At 42.0% G+C, this 12,026-nt stretch overlaps 1 protein-coding gene across 1 annotated transcript; it reads left to right on the forward strand.

Moving 5' to 3' along the window:
* Positions 1–2,899: 2,899 nt before the first annotated feature.
* LOC119648106 (probable splicing factor, arginine/serine-rich 7) lies at positions 2,900–8,545 on the forward strand. The gene is made up of 2 exons (XM_038049621.1): positions 2,900–3,411; positions 7,136–8,545. The coding sequence occupies exons 1-2, from the start codon at positions 3,013–3,015 to the stop codon at positions 8,255–8,257; spliced, it is 1,521 nt and encodes a 506-aa protein (XP_037905549.1). The 5' UTR covers positions 2,900–3,012; the 3' UTR covers positions 8,258–8,545.
* The last annotated feature ends 3,481 nt before the right edge of the window (positions 8,546–12,026 follow it).

Consider the following 12,026-nt stretch of genomic DNA (forward strand, 5'->3'; position numbering starts at 1 on the left):
GCCCAAAGTACCCAGACCTTGTTAGTCGAGCCGAATGTATTCAGTCTCTCAAGGCATTCCGATACCAGTTTAGAGTTCACCTGGTTGGACTTAAGTGCCTTGATCGCTGCTTGGCTATCGGTGAGAATAGCTATGTTCTGCCCCCTGTAGTTCCTTTGCAGATTAAAGGAGGCAGATTTGTCTAAGGCGTATATTTCCGCCTGGAATATGGTAGTGTACCTGCCCATTGGCTCAAAGTACATTTTCCTTGGACCAATGACACCGGCACCCGTTCCCTCTGCTGTGAGGGATCCGTCAGTGTACCAAGTAATCAATTGCTGGTTTAAGTCGTATGTCGCAGCCACGCTCTCCCAGTTTGCCTTGTTACTCCAACGTGTTTCAAACTTCTTATCGAAGTGAAACCTCGTTGTCATGTTATCCCTTGGTATCAGTAATTCGGATAGCGCCTAGAAAGAATATCAATCTTCCTTCGATTTAGGCAGCTCCCCGCCTCACTCATACTGCCGGCCATCCTGAATATTGATCTCCTTGCCTGCATCTGTATGTGCAGATGGAGAGGGGTTAATCCCAGAAGAATCTCCAGGGGTGCCATTGGGCATGTCCTCATTGCCCCACTGATACACACGCAAATTAGCCTTTGGAGCTTATGTAATTCCCTGGCTTGTGTGCTGAGTTTCGGTTCTTCCTGCCCGGATCACCGCTCCGTAGGTAATCATTGGCCTTACTATTGTAGTATATATCCAAAGTAGTATCTTCGGGCTGCAACCCCATTTTTTCCTGCTATGGATTTGCAAGTCATCAGAGCCCTCGTGGCTTTCCGACATGTGTTTTCCAGAGTAATTTTTGGTCTAGCGTAATTCCCAAGTATTTGACCTCTGTTTCTCGTTTCACCTCCATATCATGTAATGTTATGGCTCTCAGGTGATCAAGCTTACGCCTCCTAGTGAATGGTACTATGGAGGTTTTGGCTGGGTTGATCCGCAGTCCCACCTTCTGGATTCTATCACATAGGGTATCTTCATATTTTCCCCTACAGATTAAAACAATGTCGTCCACGTAACCCTGGACTTGTATTCCAGTATTTGTTAACACGTCGAGGAGTTCATCCACTACCATACTCCACATCAGCGGTGATAGTACCCCACCCTGTGAATAGCCTTGAGTGGTGTTCATGACAATAGAATTTGTACCTGTCGGTACCTCTATTTGCCTGCTTGCTAGCATTTTGCCCATCCAGAGTGTTTCCCACTCCTTTGCGACTCAGGGCATCCTGGGACTCTGTGCGCGATGTGTTGTTGAATGCTCCTTCGATATCCAAAACCGCGCACAGTGCAATTTCTTTTGTTTCTATGGCATCCCGTAGTACCTCTGTCAGCTGATACAGAGCAGTTTCGGTTAACCGTCCTGCCCGGTAAGCGTGTTGACAGTGATGTAAGGGATTACGCTTTAGAACGTTAGTTCTAATATAGTTGTCTATGACCTTCTCCACCGTTTTGAGTTTGAACGATGTTAGGCAAATTGGTCTGAAAGATTTAGGGTGAAAAGGATCCTTTTTACCCGCTTTCGGAATAAAGACCATTTTTTCCCGTCTCCGTGCCCTTGGTACGTAACCCCTTTACCACCCTCAGAAGAGACTCTAAGATAATTCCTAGGCCTCTCTGGATAAGTGCTGGGAAAATGCCCTCTACTCCGGGAGATTTCAGTGGTTTAAAAGTTCCCACTCCCCATCTTAGCCTAGCTTCTGAGCATACCTCTTTTGCTAGTTTCTAGCTCTCCTTCCTTCCCCGCGGAGTACATGCGGATTGGCAAGATCATTGTCTTTTACAGTAAGAGCTTGGGTGAGTGGGACGTTTCGAACGAAACACTTCTTGTAAGCTGAAATAGGCTCTGTTAGCACCCAACAACCGCACGTGGATTTCATCGTCATAACTGTTACCGGTTGTGATTTTCGATCCTAGATTGGAGAAACTATCAACCGTCTCAAAGTTGTAGTCCCCTATCTTTATTGTTTTTTTGACCATTACTGTTTGATAATGTTGGTTTTTGGTGCTGGTCTTGCCACCATGCACTTCGTTTTGCCTTCATTAATGTGCAGCCCAAGATCGATCTAAATGAAGACAGACTGTATATTTCGGATTCTTTCCATAATGTCAATATCGTGAGCAGAGGCCAGTAATTGGGTGGATTCAAAGAGGATGGTGTCTCTCGCATTAACATCAGCACCGCGGATCCCTTTTTTCAGGGCATCACCCTGTGTTAAACCGTTGCTGTTAAATGGTTTCGAGAGTGATCCTTCGGCTTTAATCTGGCCTCGCACATTGACCATCAATTTCGTCGGGATACCCAATATGGATATTCACTTACTCTTCCCTCCTTCTTTCCGAAGGGGCATGAGAGAGTCTTTAATGGGGCTAAATAAAAATATACGCATTAAATAATCGCCTATTTGAATAAGCTTAGACGAATTGACTGTTTTGTAATTATAGATTAATTTAAGAATTCCAGTTTCTCAAAGGGAGTGAAAACCAATGCATTTATCAAACCTGATAACTGTCTTTCGTAATCTTCACTTCCTATCTTTCTAAATATAGAGAAATACTAATAAACGTTTAAAATTATTATATCAGTTCCGAGCCATGACTCATATCATCAATTGCTAAGTTATCGAAATTTGATAAACATTTATTTTTGCGTTAGCTAAATGTATAGTTGTTGATGCATTTGTATCACTGCGAAAGAATTTTATATTCAATACGTCGCCTATACATATTCTTAACATAATTTATCATGTCTTCATGCACAAATAACTAGTTCCGATTTTACCCCATTTATAACAAACAAAACTCTCTTATCAGTGCTGCCAATAGTCACGCAGGAAAATATTGAACGCACTCAAAGTTTTTCTGAGCAAAGTGTCATGGCGTGGTCAAACGTTTCTCGTACTTGGTTGAGTTTAGTTTAAATACGCGGGTCGGAAGTGTGTGGATTGCAAAGTGAAAGTTTATTTTCGCCATGGCGGGCGGAGGTACGTCTTCCTCCACAAAAGTGGTGCAAATAACAAATATTGCACCGCAGGCTACGAAGGATCAGATGCAAAACTTGTTCGGCAACATTGGAAAAATTGATGAGATCCGGCTTTATCCGACGGTCCGAGATGTATCCTGCCCGGTGCAGTCGCGCATTTGCTACGTTAAGTACTTCGAAAGCAACTGCGTTCCGGTGGCCCAGCACCTCACCAACACTGTTTTCATTGATCGCGCTTTGATAGTGATTCCCGTGCAGAGCATTCCCGATGAGTACCGCGCGTTGGAGATGTCCAAGAACGGCACCATTGTGCCGGGTCTGCAGAAGTCAGACTCGAAACTTCCGCCCGAGGTAGTGAACCGAATTGACGGCGTCCCGCCCCAACAGGTATGCGATTTTTGTCTTGTGTGAAAATGTAAAGTTTGTATATTTCGAATATAGTGTCGTCCCGGCACTGGCGACCTCTAACCTCAAAATTTCTTCTGTACTCGGACCAGGTAAACGCTGAACTCTTTTGAAGTGGAAGGTGGTGGATATTACTTTTTTTATGTAGTTTACGAAGGAACGGATGAATTCGCAAACGGCACTTTCTATAGTGAAAACTATTCCACTTCCGTGGAATCAAACATTACTAAACGTATTTTTTTGCGTTGATTTTGGGATTTCGCTAAGAAAACAGACCTCGATTGGGAGGACGACTTGCTGGGTAGTTAAATGGCTTACTCTCCACTCTGCGACGTCATCAGACGTTTGCGGCCTGAATAACTACCCCTCGGCCAATGCATACGTTTCTAAACGATTGTATGGTTCCCCGTTTGCGTCTCCTTGTCAATAGAAAGTGGATGTGTCGATCCCCTGCTTGCCGTAAATGATTAGTTTTGTATTTGCGAAAATGTAGATAATTGTGTGAAACACAAATCATTGCAGTTGGGCAAGTGTTCTCAAATAACATCACGATTAGGGGTCTTTTCATTGGCATGCCATTCATGACTTCTATAATGAAAAGTGGAAGATGCGTGTAAGCAGCAAGCAAGCAGTGAGGAAGTCATTTTAGTTTGAACGGTGGAGTCACTAAAAAATTTAACTGATAGGTCTGTGAAGGTGGCTAAATATGTCACAATTCCCAAGAATGTGACTGTGGGGATGAAGTAACAAACCCGCAAACTCTGATCCTTTAGATGAGCCCTTGGAGTTACGTTACGGTTGAGATTCCTTTAAAGCTTAGAAATAGCAGAGAAAGTGCATGGGGGTATTATCTTCTGTTCAAATTCTAAGGAATGTTAAATTTGGCAGCTTAGCGACCTAGTGTCTAGTACAGACGCTGCGATTATGCAGGCATTGGCCCGTGGATGGTTTATAACCTTCCTGGGGGACAAATCTCAATTTAGGACAGGCAGTGATTCTGAACTGCGCCTGGGATCGGCATGGAAGATATCATGGGGGCTCGACTGCTAGTGTAGAGCTATATTTCGCTTGAGAACGATATGTCATCTGTCGGCAAACCTTCTTTGTCATCAACATCTTCGCTTCCCAAATTCAGGAACACCTTGGAGGGGGTACGAATCGGGTACTTTGTGCGTATCCGAGTGAAATACCGCCTCCACGGCCAATTTTTAATCAACATCAACAGCGGTATTCGGTCTAGGCCTGCCTTAGTAAAGAACTCCAGACATCCCCCCATGGACCACCGATTCGATTTCCCTAAAAGCTGTTTGGACTACGTCATTGCTACATCTAAGGGAGGGATCTCCCCCATCCCCCATCGATTGTTCACACAATCGAAACTTTCTCGAAATCGATGAAGAGAAAGTGAAACGAAAATCTAAATTCCGCGCACTGTTCCAAAATAATTCGTAGGGTGTTGATGTGGTCAGTGCAGAGGTATCCGGAGCGGAAACCAGCCTGCTCTCTGTCGATCAAGCTTTCGAGATGTTCTTTCATATGTTCCAGGATTATTTTATACGGCAAGGACCACTCAGATATCCCTCCAATTGTCACACACAAAGTGGATCCCCTTTGGATCTTGACAATCATCGCTTTTTACCACTCTCTGGGAAAGGTCGCGCATTCCCAAGATTTCCGTACGAGTGGAAGCAGCAAATCTGCAGTAACTACAGGTGCAGCGATAAATAACTCTGCGGGGAGACAGCAAGAAATATTGGACTGAATTTAGCTGGTCACGTATTATTTTTTGGGTTGAATCAAAATTCAATCTTATTGGACCCGACTTCGCAGTGTTCGACGCGAAAACATCATTCTCAATGGATTTATGTATAATTTAGATTCATTGCCAGAAAAACAGGAAGGCCTGGTTTTCCAAGATGATTCGGCGCCTTGTCCTCGGGCCCGTTCTGTAAATAACAGCAAACATCATTATTATCATATAACCTTTTTTAAATTGAATAAACTAGATCAGAAAATTGAAGGAGCATCTGGATTGGCCAGCCCACAGTCCAGACCTAAATGGACAATGTGGGGCCAAATACGAATAAGAAGACTCAGAACCATGACTGAGCTTAAGGGGAGAAATACGTTTAGAAGCGTCAAAAATACTCATTTTTTGGGATTTTTTTTTAAGGGGTAAAATAATTAGGTTTTTTTAAAATAAGTTTAATCTAATTTCGAACTAATAAAAAGAAATCGTTTGTCTTTTTATGTCCAACAAAATGGCCGTGTTAAAAGTAGAATTCGAACACTTTTTCTCGTGACATCAAAAAGTGCTGCAGCTGCAGTTTTTTTCTTTTCATCCGAAAAACAAGAGATAAGAGTTTACTGATTTATTAAGGGAAGGATATACCTATAAATGATGAAAAAGGGCAAAAAATGAAAATTTTGGGATTTTTACTTGGAAGGTAAAATTTTCGACAATTTTTTCTACATATTTGACCACAAAAAAATATTTATTTACAGAATACCCTTCAAATTTTAGGCATATCCTTCTGGTAATATTACTGAAAGCAACCTCTACAAATTTCATCAAAATCGGTCCATAACTTTTCGAGATAATCGCGTTTAAAGATAACAAATGTTAAGGCTATTGATTTACCGATTAATCATCGATTGTGGGTGCATAGAGTAGTGATTTAAATATAATTCTTCTAAATACTTCAAATGAAGATTATGAATGCTTTTAAATTTTTTTGCTGAGACAAAAGACCACAAATGCTGTGGCAGTGCTCTAACTTATATGCGATAATTTCGGAAAAAAATAGTATTTCGAGTTATTCTTTGGTCAATATACTCATAAGATATCATAGTTACAATATGCAAAAAAATCGATTTTTTTTTAATTTCTAAAGGTATTTCTCCCCTTAAGAAGACAATCGAGTTACGGCTGAGTATTTGAATGCTTTACGGTATATGCTTGCATGCCCAAAAGGGTGAAAACCTACTCTTGTCACCCAATTCCGAGTAACAGGTCCCCTAAGAATCTCGTCATATGAGATTCACTTCAGCTTTATACGAGTATCTTCTCAAAAATCGTTGAACTTCGCAGAAATGCCTGGGTTCGACGTAGTAACGTGGCAGAGGTGCTCTCTAATCCCCTTCGCCTGATACTGGCGTTCTATCCCGTGTTTAGTTTTTCACCGGGAGCCCCTGACGACGGTTTCGGTTTATACAACGGCTGGTACTCAGTATGCCAAGAGTGGTTTCGGATTATAAAGTTCTAAAATGAAATGAAGATGTCTTAGGTATTGAAAGTTAGCATACTCAACTCCAAGCTCCTCTTAGAAACGCAGTTACGCATATTTTGTTCCTTGGCTTAGGGTCCGCCAACATCTTTCACAGTGCAAGGAGAACATCCCTCGAGCTGTTGTTCAGCTCATCTATCAGACAGCTCTACTTGCCTCTTAAATATGACGAGTAATTAAGTAGATTCTTCTCAAAGTTTATCCTGTTAGAAAACAATTTTTGGCAGCCTCTGGAGAATTTGTTTACAGATGCAAAACTAGAAGTATAGGCAATCCCGCTACCGAATGGGACAAAGCTAAAGAAGATAGCCTGACTGAGCCGCCAACAGGTCAACCATTTCTATTAAATAAATATCTATTTTGTTTTCTATATGTCTTTAATCTAAATTTTGCATTAATTTCAATTGTTTCATTTCTAGGTGATCAGAACTCATGACCCAAAGTTGGACGAAAATCATCTCCCTCCATATCCGCCGCTACCATTTCATTATGATTCGCGGCGCGTAGAAGAAATTCGTCGCACAATTATTGTCTGCGACGTGAGGAGCGACTGGCGGTTGGACGATTTGATGAGTTATTTCGCCCGAGCTGGGGAAGTAAAATACGCGCGATGGGCTGAAAAGGACAACAAGACATACGCTATGATTGAGTTCTGCGATCAGCGTAGCATCATTGACGCACTGAAAATGCAAGGAAGTGAATTCAAAGGATCTCTCCTGAATGTTTACCACGCAACCGATTCAATCGTAAAACCAGAAGCAAAAAGCAACGAAGCAGCTCAACGTGAAATTGAAGAGGCAATGTCAATTGTGAAAGAAGCTCAAAGTATGATTTCGGCTGCTATTGACCCTGTTATCGGCATGTTAGCGAAAGACAAACGCCGACGATCACGTTCGCGATCTCGGTCGCGTGAACGACGACGTTCTAGATCACGTTCGAGGAGACGTTCTAGATCCAGACGTAGATCACGTTCACGGACACGCAAGCGTTCGCGAAGCAAATCTAAACGTCGATCACGTTCTCGATCCAAACGTTCCCCCTCGCGCAAGCGATCGCGTTCACGATCAAAACGATCACGAAGCCGTCGCCGATCACGTTCACATTCAAAAAAGTCACGATCTAGAGAACGTCGCCGTCGTTCACGCTCTCGTCGTCACGAACGTAGCGTTTCGCGTAATAGTCGCTCGCGCCGTTCACGTTCACGCAGCAAACGTTCACGTTCTCGTGATCGTAAGCGATCACATCGCAAAGAAGATAAATCCCGTCGAACACGATCGCGAAGTAAACGACGCTCACCATCACGTACCCGATCGAGTCGTTCCAAGGATGTTAAATCAAGCTCAAGCTCTTCAAAACGACGGTCGCGTTCCGCTGAATCTAGGAAATTGAAAAAGATTCCCGAAGAACCGATTGTTCGCGACTATGATGCAGAGGAGAAATTGGGCCAAACTGGAGGGGATCAGGCGCTGGCTAGTCAGGATCGCAAGAAATCACCCAGCGTAGAAAAGTCAGATAATATGGACATCTCAAATTCACCGTGAGCACGAGGTATATCTCGTGCCAGGTTTTCATGATTTTGACAGTTTAAGAGACGTAGAGATAGTGTCGACTACCGCATGTGGGCACCTTTGAATGGAAAATATTAGTAAGTGATTAACCAATGCAAAGCCTTTTGCATTATTTATACTTAACGTCAGATATTTTGTGAATATGCGTTCTTGAAAGAGATTTTAATGTGAAAGTTTACTCCAATTAATTCGATGATTACATCAATTGCACATTCATGAGTTTGTTTTGCTGAGTAAAAGGTAAATTTATTCAACCAGAAATAGTTTTTTTATTTCGAATTGCCCAGAAATACCAAACATTCTTAATCCTCCTTACCCTCTCCCTTTCCTACAAAATAGCATAAGAGGGAATATATCCCGTTTGATTGCCCCATATAAAAACTTGGTGATAAGTGACGTTGGAGCCACTGAGCGATTGATGATATGCTCAATGTCATGGGAGTGCTGTTTATTGCTATGTGAGTATTTCGGTGATAGTGATATGGCAGGTTCCATCAGTGTCGGATTGAGCTTAAACTCCGCAATCAACCTTAAGGCTTCCGTACGTCGCAATAAGCAATAACAGGTCTTTAGGCTGTTCTTTTCTCTTCCTATTGAATCGTTTGATATCTCCCTCAAAAATTCGAACACCCCCTTCTCTACCTTTACCTTTCAGCTCCATGTTGCATCGGGTGTTCGAAGAAGTTCGTTGATGGTTGGGGTAATATTTTTGATAAACCCTACCAAATACTTGTTTTAGTCTCATGGTGCCGGTGGTCTTGGGATGACATCAGGAAGCCGCCTGACACTGTACGAAGATCGACATTCTGTCAAGTTTGAATTTTTGTCCGTTACGTGTTGTATAATTTGATAAATTACACGTATACATCACCAGTAGAGAGTTCTTATCCTTCCCTCAGGAGTTTACAGTTTACTTTGACTACCTTTTTTACTGCCTTTCATCCTCTATATTGTAAAGGCGTGGGAAACTTATGGATGTTATCAAGTGCAACATTTCAGGATAGCTAGCAGTGAGAAGAGATTGATTACTCACTGAAGCACCCATCTCAATCTTTACTTCTTCGATCTATGTGGGTGCTATGAACTTAGAACGGATAATTTCCGATTCATTCTGAAAGATATCGTTTGCGTTAGCCAAAATCGTTAGCGTGGTTGATAATTTGAAGCTCCTTAGGTGGTGTAGGAAGCCGGAATGCATAAAAAACCTTTTCCCGTGGAGATCTCCTTCAGGGTGAAATTGGCCAATAAAGTCGCCTTAACAACCAGCAGTTTTTTTAAACACAATTAATATTTTCTAATAAAGTTTAAAAACTAATCTTTCCAAAAAATATATTACACGTTCCAAAACATTGAAATTGTTAAAACATTATCTTTCTCTCTCACGAATCTGCGAGCATATATTCGGACCATATTCCGTTATGTTGTCTTTTATTAAGTAACATGTCCTAATGAAACCTTTCACCATGCCCCTCTGATATTGTACTTAGATTTTCGGCAAAGACATCTAAATGCGAGTCCAGGAAATTAATTTTGAGGGACCCGTTCTTAAGCTCTCATACTTGCAGGTCTACAAAAATTCTTTCTCCCAATACTGCGTTGCTGATTTGGAGGACCTTCTTTTTAGATATTAAATGCTGTCGCAATTTGGTCATTCCATCTACTTCTACAAAAAAAACCTAGTTGTTTAAAAATTGAAATGTCAGCTCCAATGTTTACGATAATTATGCGTCAGAGTTGGGTATTTCGACGTATGCCCGAATAAATTTTTTTTAACGGAACGCCTGGTCGACTATTGTCCCTCAGTCCGATTGACTCTTGTTGCGGCTCAGGGGTATGATATTCCCCCGAATTGAAGTAGTTTACTGAGCTATTATTGTGGCCAACTATTGTTTTGTAGGGCGATTATTGGATTGATTCTGGTAATTATCACGACATGAGCTATGTTGGGTTGCCAACTTTGATGTTAAATGTTTATTTTCCCGTCGTTCCCTTGATTTTGGTTTGTTTAAATGACTGGCGAATTTTTTCACTATTTCACCGGTAGATATGTTTTCTGATATAAAAGCTTTGATTAATTGCCTTAATAGATCCTCGATTTTTGTAGAGTATTCTAAAATTGAAGTATTATTTTGTTTACATTTATTCCCACTTAAGAGATAATCAAAATGCCGCTTTAGAGGCACCGGGCTCTTCCACAAGGATTTTCGCCTTCTGGTTGCAATTTCTTCGTTCAGTTGCGTGAATCCTTGCAAATGCATTCTTCAGAGCAGACTTGACAGTGGATGCTCGCATGCCAAACGGGTTTTCCGGGAAAACCCCTGAACCCGATCCATCTTCCATGACTGACCCGTCGACGAGGATTAGTCTGTAATCCCAAAAGACTCGTGGCCATTTATCGACTACTTTTTTCTTTTGGTGATTATGATGAAGTAAAGACAAATCTGACAACAATGCTTACCAAGGGATTTCTAGATGGACGCATGGGAGCATGATTGGTTGGCTTTCCACGCTCCAACTTTTGGAATGATGATTGCTCAGAGACTTTTAGGGTTAGCCGCGCACCTTCTCACACGTCGTTGAGGGAGGAGCAATACTGTCTGAGCCAATCGTTTATGCTTTCGAAATCAAAGTTTAGCCGCAATATTTTACGGTAAACACCTACAATGCAGTCCTTGCAGCTTTGTGAGATTGATGCCTTCATACAAGACTCATCTGTCTACTTTGATAACTTTGGCTGGAAATCAAGACTTAGCCATTAGCGACCGAGCTCTCTTCGTTTTCCTTTGACCTGAGGAGTCGGGATCATCAGAGGATCGCTTCGCTTTGCCCTTAGCCTCAGCCTTGGCACAACTCAGGAGTTGGAGTTTTTTGCTCTACGGCGCTTACCCGTGTTTAAGACTTTAGCCTCAGCAGGTGGCGCCAACAGGAGCTCAGGGCCAGGAGTATTGACAAAAGGAGTCTGCTTCGACTCATTCCCTAAGGATCGGATCCCGACTGAATAAGTGGAGAATTTGAATGTAGACTCAGGTTCTTGAACGGTGAGATTAGGGTTGCCCCTTCATTCAGGGTTGGATCATTATGATCGAAACTTAGTTTTGATCTTGTTTTATTTTTTAGCTTTTTGGCTGCCATGCCCTTTGTTTAACCGGGGGAAGTAAATCATTCTCGGCAGAGCTTCTCTTTGTCAAGACAAGAATTGTTAAAACAGGGGATTGCCTGGTACCCAGAGTTCACCGCTCACCACCATTCAGCCCTCGGTACGGTAGGTTTTGAATGGCGGTTGGCTTCACGTTTAATCTCTGGTTTCTTACAGGGCCTTCCTTACCGAGCTGTCTCAGAAGGGCAAGGTAGGTAATCGTCGAGTTAGCTCCTTGTATCTTACTTTAATATTCAGTTGCCGAGAAAGAGAGGGAGTATAGGGGATTTTTCCCGCAAAAAGGTTTTGATTTTGTTAATTAATTCATGTATCTGCTCGATTATACTGTGCCTCAATTTTAATTTAATTTATTTTAATCATTCATCTCAAGTAGTGAGTTTCCAAATACCTTAGAAAGGGAAGCTAGCAAACCTATTCTCCTGTAGGAGTCGACTTTTGCTTTCTATTTACCAGGTTTGGGAATTACTATTATTCTTGCATGTTTCCAGTCTGAAGGGAAGTAATTATATCTACCTTTAACGCTATACTGCAGCGTTAAAGGTAGACAAGGTAGCAAGTCTGACCAAATCCGGGAGTTTCCTTAAG

This window comes from Hermetia illucens, chromosome 2 (genome assembly GCF_905115235.1).
Source record: "Hermetia illucens chromosome 2, iHerIll2.2.curated.20191125, whole genome shotgun sequence".
Lineage (NCBI taxonomy): Eukaryota > Metazoa > Arthropoda > Insecta > Diptera > Stratiomyidae > Hermetia > Hermetia illucens.